Here is a 15997-nt window from a genome sequence, read left to right as displayed (position 1 = left end):
ACGTGAGCCTTCCTCCAAAAGAGAGGTGACGGTGTGCCCATCCTGAAATCCTTCTTGCAATCTTTTCCCGTAGGAAGAGGAACATGTCCGTGCGCTTGACACCACGGTAGATAGGGACACCGAGGTAGAGAAAAGGGAAGGCCCCTCTAGAGAAGCCTCCTTCCGCCTGGATCAAGTTTGCCCAATGCTCATGGTTTTCGGCGATATAGAAATTACTCTTGGCAAGGCTGACTTGTTGGCCGGAGACTCTTTCATACTTCTCGAGACAAGCTCTTAGCCGGCGCATAGGACTTGTTGGCCGGAGACTCTTTCATACTTCTCGGGGGACAGTTCACCTGGCCCCGATGGATTCTCCGCCACTTTCTTTCAAGCATGCTGGGGAATTATGGGACAGGACGTGGTCGCAGCTGCCAGACAGTTCTTCCAAGGGGCCTACCTCCCCCGAAGTGTTACGGCAACAAGTATTGTTCTCATTCCCAAGAAACCATCGCCGAGCACATGGGTTGATTACCGCCCCATTAGCCTTTGCAACGTCTTCAACAAAAACATCACAAAGGTCCTCACGAAGAGGCTCACTCCTATCCTCCCACGGGTCATCGCCCCGAATCAAAGCTGGTTTGTGAAGGGTAGGCTTCTTAATGACAATGTCCTACTTGCTCAGATCCAACCGGACCAGGAAAATCGCAAGGCTGCATCAACTTTAGAGAGAGACGCTCCTCTTTCTCTCTAACAATCCCCCCACCCTAACTTCCGCGGCCTTTCAACCCTTCATTCTCACGATCCTCCGTGAGTTACACCACGCCGGCCACCACCCTACCACCCCTCCCATCTATTCGCTCCAAGATTTATTACTCTGCCGGCCGCCGAACCACCCGTCCACAATCTCACCGTGAGCCATTCTTTTCCGTGCCTTGTCTCCTCCATCTTCCATCCCTAAACTTGGCCCCATCTCACGCCCCGAAACTTCCACCTTGTTTGGGGAAGGTGCTCTCGGCTCGGCCATGACGGATCCTCCGCCGGACCCCGCATCAAGCTCCGAGGAGGCGAGGACCATCCCGGACCAGCTCATGGTTTTCCGGTCCATTGATACTACCTCTCCCAAACAATCAGCCAAGGGCTTGAAATTGAAGGCCGTAAAATCCCGGCTCAACCGGCACCCGATTGGAGAGTAGCCTCCAGATAAAGATGGCTATTGAGTTGGTGAGTCCCGCCTTCCAAACATCCCCCAAACCTTGGATGATCGGGTTTCGCCCTCGGAGTGTGTCCCATGTCGAAGCCACCGTGAATTCCCCATGCTTAGAGAGGTTCCACCTAAGGATATCCTGTTCGTCATGGAGGATCGGTGTATTAATGATGCCATCGATAACATGCTGAGGAAGGCCGGCCTGATTGTGAAGGAGTTGGAGCTTGGGCACATCCCAAACACCATTTGTAATGAACTCCGAAACCCGGGTGGTTGGTCTTCCCCTATCATCAAGGCTAATTTCCCTCAGAGGACTATTACCAAACCAAATGTCATCCCAGAAGTAGATGTCCCCTTGTCCCACTAGCCATCTCATGTGCGGTTGCGCGAGGGGCCAGGCTCTTGAGAGCCTTCTCCACGTAGGGCTACTCCTGCTCGGCAGTCTCAAGGTGAGCGGTGTGGAGTTGGTGCAATATTTTGCCATCATGTATCTTGCCCAAAGGGAGTTTTGCTCCCGAAAGCGCCACCAAAGTTTGATATTGAAGGCGCGGAGGACCTCCTTAGTTTTTCGGATCCCAAGGCCTCCTTCTTCAGTAGGGCGGCACATTTGTTCCCATCCAATCCAATGGGTCCGCTTCTTCTCATTCGTAGACCCCCAAAAGAATCGGGCCATTTGTTGATCAAGTTGCTTTAGGGTACCGGTCGTGGGCTCGACGGCTTGGAAGATGTGCAAGGGGATCGCTTCAAGAGTGCTCTTAATCAACGTGAGCCTTCCTCCAAAAGAGAGGTGACGGTGTGCCCATCCTGAAATCCTTCTTGCAATCTTTTCCCGTAGGAAGAGGAACATGTCCGTGCGCTTGACACCACGGTAGATAGGGACACCGAGGTAGAGAAAAGGGAAGGCCCCTCTAGAGAAGCCTCCTTCCGCCTGGATCAAGTTTGCCCAATGCTCATGGTTTTCGGCGATATAGAAATTACTCTTGGCAAGGCTGACTTGTTGGCCGGAGACTCTTTCATACTTCTCGAGACAAGCTCTTAGCCGGCGCATAGGACTTGTTGGCCGGAGACTCTTTCATACTTCTCGGGGGACAGTTCACCTGGCCCCGATGGATTCTCCGCCACTTTCTTTCAAGCATGCTGGGGAATTATGGGACAGGACGTGGTCGCAGCTGCCAGACAGTTCTTCCAAGGGGCCTACCTCCCCCGAAGTGTTACGGCAACAAGTATTGTTCTCATTCCCAAGAAACCATCGCCGAGCACATGGGTTGATTACCGCCCCATTAGCCTTTGCAACGTCTTCAACAAAAACATCACAAAGGTCCTCACGAAGAGGCTCACTCCTATCCTCCCACGGGTCATCGCCCCGAATCAAAGCTGGTTTGTGAAGGGTAGGCTTCTTAATGACAATGTCCTACTTGCTCAGATCCAACCGGACCAGGAAAATCGCAAGGCTGCATCAACTTTAGAGAGAGACGCTCCTCTTTCTCTCTAACAATCCCCCCACCCTAACTTCCGCGGCCTTTCAACCCTTCATTCTCACGATCCTCCGTGAGTTACACCACGCCGGCCACCACCCTACCACCCCTCCCATCTATTCGCTCCAAGATTTATTACTCTGCCGGCCGCCGAACCACCCGTCCACAATCTCACCGTGAGCCATTCTTTTCCGTGCCTTGTCTCCTCCATCTTCCATCCCTAAACTTGGCCCCATCTCACGCCCCGAAACTTCCACCTTGTTTGGGGAAGGTGCTCTCGGCTCGGCCATGACGGATCCTCCGCCGGACCCCGCATCAAGCTCCGAGGAGGCGAGGACCATCCCGGACCAGCTCATGGTTTTCCGGTCCATTGATACTACCTCTCCCAAACAATCAGCCAAGGGCTTGAAATTGAAGGCCGTAAAATCCCGGCTCAAAATCCGAAAGAGCACTTCGACTCCTTCCTCCAAGGGTAATGGGCGGAAGCGATTTGTCCCTTCACCACTCCCGGAGGACAAGCAGCGGCGTAAGAAGCTTGTGTTTGGTACTGAAGTTAGCTCCCCCTCCGGGTCACCAAAATGTAAGGTTGACATCTTTCCGGCGACCCCCCACATGGTCGAAGTGGGGATCTCTACCTCGAAGGAACCCGTGCTCACAAAGATTGACTAGGAAGACTCCTTGTTCGACAGAATCTCCACCGGCTATGAGCAGCTACGGCGGCGCCGGACCCCGTGTATGACCCCCGACGGTGACGAAGTGATTACCGGCGACGACATGGTCTTGCCCCCTCCCGTCCCAAGGTGCATGGTGGATAGTACAATTGAGGTACATTTGTCCTTGGGGGATGTGGAAGTCAAACTTCCTGAAATGGATACAACAACAAAACCACTTTCTGAAAGTAGTTTGGTGACTTTCCAAACCAAGCCATCACGTGAAGAATTAGCCGTTGCAGCCAAAAACCGACTCCATCTTGCACCTTGTGTCCCTTGAAAAGCCGGAGATGCTAGACTCAATGTCGGTGCAGCCCCTCCTCGCTGACACCCAGCAAGCGGATCTAACCGTGTATGCCGGGCCGTGCCTCCCACTTCCATGGGTGACCAGATCTTCCCCGGAACCCACCTTGGCGGCTAATGGCCTTTCTTTGGAGGATTTCCCCCCTCTTGAACGTGGCCGGACCCGAAAAATTTGAGATGTTTTTGAAAGTGGAAGGCCGCTCCCGAGTCCGCAACCAAAGTTGGACGCTCAGCCTCTCCGAGTCGTGGCGAGCACCTCGGCTCATAACAAGGCATCCTCGGCAGCCTATAACCAACCCTCGGATGTGGGTGTGAGGACGCCTAATGTTGACACGCCAATGACTGATCTGGCCGAGCCCCGTTGGCCCCAAGTAGGGGTCGGCTCTGGAAAAATCGACAATGCATGGGTGGCACGGAACAATACCCCATTGGAGAACTCCCGGCCCGAAGGAAATGTGAGGCCGTGAGACACACGAGCGCACCGAAGACTATGGCGGATACGGTTCGAGAGTCTCCAAACCCCGAATGGCCGAAAGTGTTTGAACCGGAGAATATACCAAATATTGGCTTTGCGACTACTTCAAATGGTATCCCGGCAATCTACTTCTCCGGAGCGGAAATCCAAAAGCTAGCCACGAGCCTTGGGCACACCATTGTTGGTAAGTTCTCCCACTCTATCCCCGCATCACATCAAATACAAAAGGCCTTAGATAATATCAAATTCACCCAAGCTTTTACATGGAAATATATTAATGCCAAGCATATTCTTGTTCAATTTGAGGATATGGCGGATTATGCCCGATTGCTTAGCGGACCAAAAGGCACTCCGGTGTGGTTTATTGATCGCCATCCTATGAGGGTTTTTAAATGGTCCCCGGATTTTGATGCGTTTTGTGAGTCCCCGATCGCGGCAATTTGGTGCAATCTCATTGGCCTCCCAATTCACCTATTCGATCAGGCCGCTCTTTTTGCCATTGGTAAACTTCTTGGGACCGCGATACAAGTGGACCGAGCTACGGCCAACAAGTCGAGACTCTCGTTTGCCCGTATTTGTATTGAGATTGACATCACGAGGCCACCCCCAAGGAAATTATTCTAGACATTTGTGGACGTGAGACGGTGCAACAAGTGAAATGGGATAAGATCCCCGCCTATTGCATGGAATGTAGAGGCATGTTGGCCATAAAAGTGAGCTTTGCTATGCGGCGGGAAGGGTTGAGCGACCCCCGAAGAGGAACAACAATAATGTTAAACCGAGACAACAACATCATGGGGCTCATGGACCGCAAGGGGGAACCGAACTACCAATTCACAAGGAATTGGAAACATGGGAAAGCTAAGGAAACGGAGGCACAACCAAGTAGAAGCCCGAATATAAGTGATACCATGGTCCGATATTGGACGGGTCCGGATATCATGGGTGATTGGCAAGAAGGGAGTAGTGTGTCGCTTGGCCCCCGAGCCGGAGACGGGGATCGAGGCTGCCGGGGGGGGTTTCAACCCTAGTAGGGGCTCGACATTCAGGTCCTATCCACGCGGAGGGGGTGGTGGGGGTATGCCGAGAGGACAAGTAGATGGACGCCCGGTAGGGAAGCCATCCGATACCGAGGGTGCGAAGAAGGGCCAACTATCTACGGCTAAGGATGATGGCGAACAAGGGTTCCAAAAAATCATGTCCGCCAACTGATTTTTCTCACTCATGGAAAATGAATGTTTTGAGGAGGACGAGTTCGTGATGGGCGAGGATGTGGACCATGAGATGCATCCCAACCTCGAAGCCATAGGCGCCAACTCCCCCCTCAAGGAGACCGACACAGGCGGAGATGAGAATACCCTACAAGTTATTGAATTTCGAGGGGGACTTCAAACCCACCGGGTAAGGACCTCTCCTGTTAATCATGTCAATTAATTTCTTGTTTTGGAACGTTAGGGGGATCGCTAATGCGCCAACCCAAAACGTCCTTAAAAGAATAATCAACACTTACCATATCAATTTTCTTGCGATTTTGGAGCCGCTCACTACTCCAAACCCGGAGAGGTTCTCGAGAGCTCTAGGACTGACATTCAAATGCTCGAATACCAATGGGAAGATCTGGATCTTTGTGGAGGAGGGTGCTAATTATGAGACCGAAGTGGATATGGATCAAATTCTCCATGGGAAGTTTTCGTGCCCTCGGTTCCCAAATCCTATTTTGATCTCGGCCGTTTATGCGAAGTGCACACGAGGGGAGAGACATGATCTCTGGGACCAAATGAGAGAGATAGCGCGCTCGGTGTTTAGAGTATTTAGATGACCACTCTAGCTGATAGGGAGACCCTCGTTGTACTCTAATAGGTCTTTGCGAGTCGTCACTTTTGGGCGGCTCGGTGTTTTGTTTGTTCGTTTCAATGGTCTTGGCAATGCATAGGTGTGGGTCTGCCTTAACCCTCCACCCTTGTGCTGTTTTAAAAAAAATGATCTCTGGGACCAAATGAGAGAGATAGCGCGCATTGATGATGGGACGCCTTGGATGATCGGGGGGGGGGGGGGGGTGGAAACTTCAACACCATCCTCTCCCACCGGGAAAGAGTTGGAAGTGACACAAACCGTCAAGCGGAAATGATCGATTTTGCCGAGGCCATTGAGGAGTGCAGACTCCTCGACCAGGCTATGATGGCTCGGACTTTACTTGGGCTAAGAATGGGCTGTTTGAAAGGTTAGATAGGGGGATGGTGAGTGAATCGTGGGCCCAAGTTTTTGATGCAGCAAGAGCGACCAATCTTCCCCGGGTCTCCTCTGACCATGGGCCGGTCCTCGCTGGATGTAAGGTGATGAACACCCCCACGGGGGGGAAGGCCTTCCGGTTCCAAAACATGTGGATCCGGCATGAGGGGTTCGCTGACTTTGTGCGAGAAAATTGGACGCTTCCCACCGAGGCGGAAGGACTACTCAATCTGCAAATCAAACTCTTGAGGCTTAAAAAGGCCCTCAAAGTGTGGAACAAGGAGGTGTTTGGGAACGTTCACATTAACCTCAGAAATCTTGTAGAAGGCATTGCCGTTGCCCAAGCCAATTTTGAAGAGGACCCTTCGCCAGGTAATAGAACAGAGATCAACAAGCCCATTGCTAACTACATCCTATCCCTTAAGATGGAGGAAGATTTCTGGCGACAGAAAGCAGCCCTGAAATGGCTCGTGGAAGGAGACAACAACACTAGGTTCTACCAAAGCTGGGTCAAGCAAAAGAGGACCATGTTGAGAATTCATAGGATTGAGGTGAATGGCCAAGAGATTTCGGACGAAACGGAGATTAGAAACTCGGCGGTCAACTTTTTCCAAGATCTTCTTGCGCCCGACTCTCCGGAACTAGCCGACCCGGACCTTGATCTCCTGCACCACCTGCCCCCTTCGGAGCAACTGGAGGATCTCCCCAAGGCCCCGGGTTCGGAAGAAATTAAACGGGCCGTCTTTGATATCTCGGGAAACAGATCGCCAGGGCCGGATGGCTTCACGGCCACATTCTTTCAAACGTGCTGGGATACCGTAGGGCTGGACGTGGAGGTGGCAATCAAACAATTCTTCCTCGGGGCGTACCTCCCCCGAACCATCACGGCCATGAGTATCGTACTCATCCCCAAAAAGCCAGCCCCTAACACATGGGGGGACTACCGGCCCATCAGCCTGTGTAACGTCCTTAACAAGGTGATCACAAAAATTCTTGTTAAAAGGTTAACGCCGTTTCTGCCGCAACTTCGGGCTTACCTTGGCCAAAGAATACGAGCAGGGCATATGGCTTGAGTCCGATGCCGAACAAGCCACTATGCTTGTCAATGGACCTTCATGGGGGCCGGCCCACACTCGCCGAATCATGGCACGATTGGCCATCATCAAGCAACAACAGACTGTCAGAACTACATTCCTTCATCGAGAAGGGAACAAGGCCGCGGACTTGCTAGCCAAAATGGGCTTGGAAAAACCCTCCTACCTTCGATTGACTCCCCAATCTGCCCCAAGAATACTAAAGGCCATTGTCCGTTTGGATGAGATGGGCACCCCCAACATCTGCATTAGAGATGATGACCAAGAGTAGAGCTCGGCTCGTGTGAGGCACCACCAACCCTGATCTTATCGGACGCTTGAGAGTTCGCAGGGGTCGAGCCTTCCTTAGCATGTCCCCCACCTACTCTCGTAGTGTAATTGCTCTAGTGTTTTTTGTAAATTATTTTGTGTACCTAGATATTGGTTGATAGGGCCTCTTGTAACCCCGATTGTAACTCTATTGTTTTGCAATATAGGGATGAGGGACCCACGAACCTTCCACCGTGATGATGTTTAGATTAAAAAAAACATCGTTTCTGCCGCAGGTTATTTCCCCGAACCAAAGCGGTTTTGTGAAAGGGAGACTCCTCAACGACAATGTGCTCCTCGCGCAAGAAATGTTCCATGAGTTAGCTAGATGCTCCCCAGCCCCAAATGTTGCGATTAAGATAGAGATGGGGTTCTTATTAGGATGGGGTTTCCGAATGCTTGGGTTTCGTTGGTTGAGAGATACATTAGTTCATGCTGGTTTTCAGTGCTAGTTAATGGTGCCCCGGCGGGCTTTTTGAAATCCTCACGGGGACTGCGACAGGGAGACCCCATCTCCCTGGCTCTGTTTGTGATTGCTGCGGACTACCTCTCGAGAGCCCTTGATAAAATTATATTGGGGCAGAAGGAAATGACCTTCAAGGCTACTCGTCGATGTATGGAGATCAGCCACCTCGCGTATGCCGACGATATCATCATTTTTACGCAAGCGGCTGCGAATCCTCTGAGGAGGCTAAGAGTCTGACTTGATAGCTGCGCGGAAGTGTCGGGGCAGAAAATTAATCTTGCCAAGAGCAATTTCTATATTGCCGAAAAACATGAAGGATGGGCGAATGCAATACAGAGGGAAGGAGGCTTTTCCCGAGGTACTTTCCCTTTCCTTTACTTGGGAGACCCTCTCTATCTTGGTGTAAAACGTACAGATATGTTTATGTTCTCGGGATGGGCCCACAGACACCTATCATTAGGGGGGCGCCTAACTCTCATTAAAAGCACCCTCGAGGCAGTACCGATCCATATCTTTCAGGCCATTGAACCAACGGCTGGTGCTCTTAAGCAATTTGATCAACAAATAGCTCGATTCTTTTGGGGCTCTACCGCCGAGAAGAAAATGGCACACTGGATCGGATGGGACCAGGTGTGCCGAGCTACTGATGAGAGAGGCCTTGGTGTTCGGAAGTTTAAGGAAGTGCTACGTGCCTTTAACCACAAATTGTGGTGGAGATTTCGAGAGCAAAATTCTCTGTGGGCCAAGTTTATGATGGCCAAATATTGTGATAAGGTTTCCCCCCTCGCCGCACGACCCTCGAGCAGGAATAGCACCGCATGGAAGAGACTTCTGAAGGTCCGGGCCCAGGCACAACCACACATCCGGTGGCTGGTGGGGCTCGGAAGGATCTACTTCTGGGATGACATCTGGTTTAATAATACGGCCATCAGGGATGCTTGTCTTGATGACAGGGGAGACCCCTTACTCTCTTGTAGCTGATTTTATCAAGGACGGGGCTTGGGATGAGGCGAGACTCCAGGTCCTACATGAGCAAGGCGGACTGCCACTTTGGACTATCTCAAAAATCCTTGCCATGCCGATTATCCCTAGGAGACCGGACATACCGAGATGGAAACTATCTCGCTCGGGAGACTTCTCACTAGCGACAACGTATGAGACTATCCGGAGCCGAGGGCCGATTATCCAGGGTCTAGCTGGTGTGTGGAAGGCGGGCCTAACCTCATCCATATCTGTTTTCACCTGGAGACTCCTCTCCAATCGTATCCCGGTGGATACCAAACTCCAATGGCGGAAATTGGAGTTGGCATCCAAATGCCAATGCTGCCCTCATAGGCCAGGCGTCGAGTCCTTACAACACCTATTCATCCAAGGCGAGGGAGCTACAAAATTTTGGAGGGAATTCGACTCTTGGTTCGCGAGTTCGTTCCCCCTCTCCGAATCAATGATACTATCCTAGAGAGGATCGGAGTATGGGCACGATGAGCCCAACAGCCGGGGAAGAGGCACCTGTCCCGAGCCATGCCATACCTTGTCCTATGGTTCCTCTAGGCGGAACAGAATAGGAGTCGACACCAGTCGGTGCAATTGAAGGCTTATAACATGGTTTGGCAGGTGCAGATGTTTGTCCAGAATAGTTTGGCCAATGGTAGAATGAAGCCAAAACACCGGAAGGGAGTACAGATGCGTATCGCTTTCCCGAGCCATGCGGGTATCAGGAGGTCTCGGCCACTCGTGATGCCGATTAAGTGGATTCCCCCGGATGAGCCTTGGGTCAAACTCAACACGAATGGGGCTTTCTTTGAAGAGACAAGTAAAGCGGGTGGAGGGAGGATTGTCCAAGACCATGCGGGTAAGGTACTTGCAGCCTTCGCCACCCCACTCGAAGCTCACTCGGCCTTTGAAGCGGAGCACTTGGTTATCCACCATGGCCTAGTTATTGCCTCGGAATTTAGACTCACAATTTGGGTTGAATCGGATGCAGCTCAAACCGTCAGGCTACTCAATGGGCCAGACTGGGGTCCGGCCCATCTTTGTCGGATTATGGCACTTCTGGCCAATCATAAGTGTAATTTCACCATCCGTGCCTCGTTCATCCACCGGGAGGGGAACAAACCAACGTACCTCGCAAAAATGGGCCTAAATGGAGTTGACTTCCAACGCATGAATGGCTGCTCTCTACCGAGACATCTTAAAGCCATGGCCCGGCTGGATGAGATGGGAGTTCCCAACCTCCGCATTCAAGAAGAAGACTAGGAACCGCCCCAACAGTCCTCTTTATATGATCCACCATAAATTGGTGTATGAAGCTAGAGATACAAGGAAGTGGAATGGCATGCCCCATTTTGTAGTGTTAGCTCAATTGTATTTTGAAGGGAGTATGGTGAGGTCCGGACCGTATGTGATCGGACCGCATACTTCTCCCTTGTTTCGTCTAGGCACACCACTCTTGGGTGTTGCCTTGCTTTGTAATTTGATCAGTTTGATATATAGGGATGAGGGACCCACGAACCCTCCACCGTGAAGGTGTTTGACAAAGAGTAGTGGTTCTGCTGATCGCGGTGCTTACTGGTTAAAGAAATTCTCCAGATACAAGCCTCTCCAAATTGAGATGTTCTGGGATGACCATCAACGCAATGCACAAGCCGTTCTTAGATTTGATCATGATTGGTTCGGATTCAAGAACGCAATGGAATTTGAGAAGTCCTTTGAAGCTAATGGTCGAAGCAAGAAAGGATGGGATGATCGAAGAACTTCTCCAGGTAATAATCTGTATGGCTGGTTTGCGCGGGAAGAAGATTATAATTCAGGAGGTCCTGTTGGAGACTATCTTCGAAAGAAAGGGGAACTGAAAACGATCGCTGACCTAGTGCAAGAAGCTACTAAGGATAGGGACCAAATTGTTGGCAATCTGGTCAATGAAATTGATTTAAAGAATGAAAATTTGGATCAGTTGCAAACCAAGTACAATGATAAGACATTGTCATTGAGTAGGATGCTTGAAGAAAAAGATGAGCTTCACCGATCCTTCTATGAAGAAACTAGAAAACTTCAACGCATTGCTCGTGAACACATAAAGAGGGTTTTGGATGAACAAGAAATGTTGAACATAGAATTGGAGAGTAAAAAGAAGAGGCTTGATTCCTGGAGCAAAGAGCTGAATAGCCGCGAGGCATTAACTGAGCGTGAGAGACAAAAACTTGAAGAAGAGAAGAAAAAGAATGACATGAGAAACAGTGCGCTTCAATTGCTTCTGAGGAGCAAAGGAAAACTGACGAGAATATGCTGAGGCTGGTTGAAGAACAAAAAAGAGAGAAGGAAGAGGCGCTGAAAAAATTTCTTGAGTTAGAAAGAAATTTAGATGAGAAACAAAAGCTTGAAATGGAAATTGAAGAACTTAAAGGGAAGTTAGAGGTAATGAAACACATGGGAGGTGATGATGATGCAGCTGTTCAGCAGAAGATAAATCAGATGAATGAGCTGCTGCACGAGAAGAAAGAGAATTTGGATGGTCTAGAAGATCTAAACCAGCAATTACTTGCGAAAGAGCGCCAAAGCAATGACGAGCTGCAAGAGGCTCGCAAGGAATTAATTGCGGGTTTAACTGATATGCTGAGCAGCAACCGTGTTAATATAGGGATAAAAAGAGTGGGTGAACTTGATGAGAAAGGCTTCAAAAATGCATGCAAGCAAAGATACCCACCGGAAGAAGCAGATATCAAGGCTGTCGAACTTTGCTCCTTGTTGCAAGAAAAGCTAAAAAATCCTGAATGGCACCCTTTCCGAGTTGTTGAAGATAGCAAGGGGAATGCTCAGCATGTGCTGAAAGAAGACGACGAATTGCTAGTAGAACTTCAAGAAGAATGGGGCGAAGAAATCTATAATGCAGTTGCTACAGCCTTGAAGGAAATCCAAGAATACAACCCGAGTGGGTGCTGTGGTTCCAGAGTTGTGGATCTTCAAAGAAAACAGGAAGGCGACCCTAAAGGAAGTCATTGCGTACATTCTGAATCAACTGAAGTCGCTCAAGCGGAAGAGATGATTTAAAAACCTCATCTGAAACTGGGAAATAAATTTAGATGTCACTTGCGGGTGTGCAGTAAAAATGGTTATTAGAATCTTAAATCTAACTGCATTGTTTCCTATGCTGAAAGACCATGAAGCTGTTTCAGTGTTGGCACTATTGGGCATTCATTGTCTAATCTCTTAACATCGCAGGTAGAATTATTAATACAATTCGTTTGAGGTTAAAAAAAATGTTTCATGAACTCTCGAGATGTTCCTCAGCCCCGAATGTGGCGGTCAAGATTGACATGGCTAAGGCCTACGACCGCGTTCAATGGTCTTTTCTTCTTAAGGTCCTACGCCGCATGGGCTTCTCGGAGTCCTGGATCGCTATGGTTGAAAGATGCATGGGATCCTGTTGGTTCTCGGTCCTCGTTAATGGGGCCCTTCGGGATTCTTCAAGTCGACGAGGGGATTAAGGCAAGGTGACCCCATCTCCCCAGCCCTGTTTATGATTGCTGCGGACAACCTTTCAAGATCGCTTGTTAAGCTCAACCTGGGGCAAAAAGAAATGACATATAGGGCTACCCGACGATGCATGGAGATCAGCCACCTGGCCTATGCCGACGATATCTTCATATTTACTCAAGCGGGCACGTCTCCCCTTCGTAGGCTCAGAGCATGCCTTGATGAATATGCGGAGATTTCGGGGCAGCAAATCAACCTTGCCAAGAGCAATTTCTACATTGCTGAAAGACATGAAGGATGTGCAACCTTAATCCAGGCTGAAGGAGGCTTCTCGCGAGGTAATTTCGCTTTCCTATACTTGGGGGTTCCCATCTACCGTGGAATCAAGCGCACAGATATGTTTATGTTTCTCCGGGAAAAGATCGCTGCAAGGATCTCAGGGTGGGCACACCGTCATCTCTCGTTTGGAGGAAGGCTTACCCTTATTAAAAGTACTCTTGAAGCGATGCCACTCCACATCTTCCAAGACATTGAACCAACAGCCGATGCCCTCAAACAACTGGATCAACAATTGGCTCGTTTCTTCTGGGGTGCAACGAATGAGAAGAGAAGGAAACACTGGATCGGATGGGACCAGATATGTCTCCCGACCGAGAAAGGGGGACTTGGCGTCCGCAAATCCACGGAGGTGCTCCGAGCCTTTAATATTAAACTGTGGTGGAGTTTTTGTGAATAAAGCTCCCTTTAGGCAAAGTACATGAAGGCCAAATACTGCACTAATGCCTCCCCCCTTCCGGCTAAACCCTCGGGAAGGAACAGCCCAACGTGGAAGAGGCTCTTGAAAGTGCGGGCTCAAGCACACCCACATATTAGATGGGTGGTGGGACAAGGTGAGATCTTCTTCTGAGACGACATTTGGCTGGGGGATGATGCCCTCAGGGAATTATGCATTGATGATAGGGGAGCCCCAGTTACCTTGGTCTCGGATTTCATTCGGGGAAGGGCATGGGACGAGGCCAAACTACAACTGCTCCACGACCAATCCGGTCTCCCGTACCAGGCAATCACACAAATACTTGATACCCCAATTGTTCCGGGGGGAGCCAGAGACGCCGAGGTGGAATCTCTCTCGGCTAGGCGATTTCTCGCTTGCCACGACATGGGAAACTATTCGATCTCAAAGGCCGATCATCCCTGGTCGACATGGGAAACTCACCAATTCTATTGCTATTTTCAATTGGAGGCTTTTGTCGAACAGGATCCCGGTCGACACTAAGCTCTAATGGAGAAGGATCGAGATGGCATCCAAATGCCAATGCTGCCCCCAAAGACCTAATATCGAATCTCTCCAACACCTTTTCATTCAAGGCCGAGGAGCAACCAGCATTTGGAGGGAGTTTGATGGATGGTTCGATTCCTCCCCACCCCTCCGAATTAATGATACAATCCCAGAAAGGCTAGCAGTGTGGTCGAAAAGAATCCATCAACATGATAAGAAAGGGAGTATGATGAGGTCCAGGCCCGGGCTTGTGGAACCGGACCGCATACTACTCCGAATTTGTCTATCTCGGTACATCACTTTTGGGTGTAGCCTTGCATTGTACAATATTTCTGATGAAATATAGGGATGAGGGACCCACGAACCCTCCACCGTAATGGTATTCAATAAAAAAAAAAAAAAAAAAAAAAAAAAATGATAAGAAACACATCTGTTGAGCCATGTCGTACCTCATCTTCTGGTTTATTTGGGTGGAGCGAAATCGAAGCCGTCATGAGCAGGTAACTTTCAAACCTTTTAATGTGGTCTGGCAAGTACAATTGCACATCCTATGACGATTTCTATGATGTTATATCAACCAAAATGATCGCTTCTTCTCCCTAACAATCCCTCCCATACCGCCTCACGTTTGTGTCATCTCCATCCATCTTCCATCACCTCCCCACGACCTCGTGCATCCGTCCTCCGCCGGCACCTCCTTTTCCACTCGAATCACACCCGCCCCACCCATCTCTCCGGCGTGTACGCCGTCATACCCGTTCCACCCACCTCCCCAACGCTCTTGCTGCTAGTGGGCCTCCCGCCACTAGCTCCGACCGATTTTCCACGCCATGGTGGGTCGCTAGCAAGAAAAACCCACCGGATCCCGAGTTACCGGTCACCCTCTCGGACCAACAAATGACGTTTAAGTCGGAGGAAGAGTCCTCTACAAGGCTTTCCTCCAAGAAATCAATGAGATAAACAATAAGATTGAAGGTGAAGGCGAGGAAAAGTACCCCAGCACCTCCCACGAAAGGCAACGGTCGGAAAAGGTTTGTACCTTCACCCATGCCGGAAGATAAACAACTTCGAAAAAAGATTAATTTTGGGGCCGAATGTAGCTCGCCGGTCGTTAGTCCAAAATGCAAAGGCCCCATCTTCTCGGCGACATCCCACCACGACACGGAAGAGGCGAAGTGCTCTGAAGGCGCATTACCACCACCCCAAGCCGAAGATAAGGCCCACAAGGTTTATAAACCCAATCCAAAAAAACACAAAATTCCGACCAGATCTCCGGTCAAGTGGCCAGTGGCGGGCCGGACGACGGCGAGGTACAAGGCAAGCTCCCCCACCACGGCTGACAACAAGTACTCGCGGCAGCCAATGCTTTTGGAGTCTTGGGAGAAGGAGCGGTCAACTTACCCGAAATGGTGTTAGGGACAAAACCACTTTTACAAAGTGCTTTGGTGCCTTACCGCAAGGAGGGCTCACGTGTTCCCCTAGCCGTTGAGGCCCTAATACATCCAAAAACGAGTGAAATCATCCACCTTGAAGCCTTGGACTCGGCGGAGAATCTCGACACACTAGCCGCTCAACCCCTACTTCCTGCCGGACCACCGGCGACCGAGCACATGCTCATCGAGATGTGCACCAACCAGAAGCCGTGGACCGAGCCAGCAAGGTCTTTGCCCCCAACAACCCCCATCGTCTCACTTGAGGAATTCCCCCCGCTTGAGAGAGGACGAACAAATTCGGGACTCCTTTGAGAGTGGAATGCCGAGCCGAGAGGGGGGCCTGGCCGGGACGAGGCCGAAGTGGGGTAGCTCGGTGCACCATGGAGCGAACCTAAAGGGAAGCCAACCTCTAGTCTTCAGAGAATCGATCGGCGAGGTGGCCATCCCGAGGGTTACGGAGTCGGGCCCAACTATCCTTCCCAAGCCGCTGCACACGGAGTGGTCGCACTGAAACCAACACAATTCAGGGAAGGGGACCAGCTCGGACCCGGCCGACACGAACAAGGCC

General features: G+C 50.5%; 1 protein-coding gene and 1 pseudogene across 1 annotated transcript; both read left to right on the top strand.

The window, feature by feature from the left end:
- Nucleotides 1-9846: 9846 nt before the first annotated feature.
- Nucleotides 9847-10500, top strand: LOC121774373. Its single transcript, XM_042171261.1, has one exon. It carries the CDS (start codon nt 9847-9849, stop codon nt 10498-10500), a length of 654 nt encoding a protein of 217 aa, XP_042027195.1.
- A 124-nt stretch (nt 10501-10624) lies between these two features.
- On the top strand, nt 10625-12286 carry LOC121774372 (annotated as a pseudogene).
- Nucleotides 12287-15997: the final 3711 nt, after the last annotated feature.

The sequence above is a fragment of the Salvia splendens genome, chromosome 17, assembly GCF_004379255.2.
Source record: "Salvia splendens isolate huo1 chromosome 17, SspV2, whole genome shotgun sequence".
NCBI classification, from domain to species: domain Eukaryota; kingdom Viridiplantae; phylum Streptophyta; class Magnoliopsida; order Lamiales; family Lamiaceae; genus Salvia; species Salvia splendens.
Note: the sequence above shows the minus strand (reverse complement) of the source record. Positions and strands in the feature narration are given on the sequence as shown.

What these genes read in the sequence shown, in the direction of transcription:
- LOC121774373 (XM_042171261.1), top strand. Translation starts at nt 9,847, where the DNA reads ATGGTTTGGCAGGTGCAGATGTTTGTCCAGAATAGTTTGGCCAATGGT.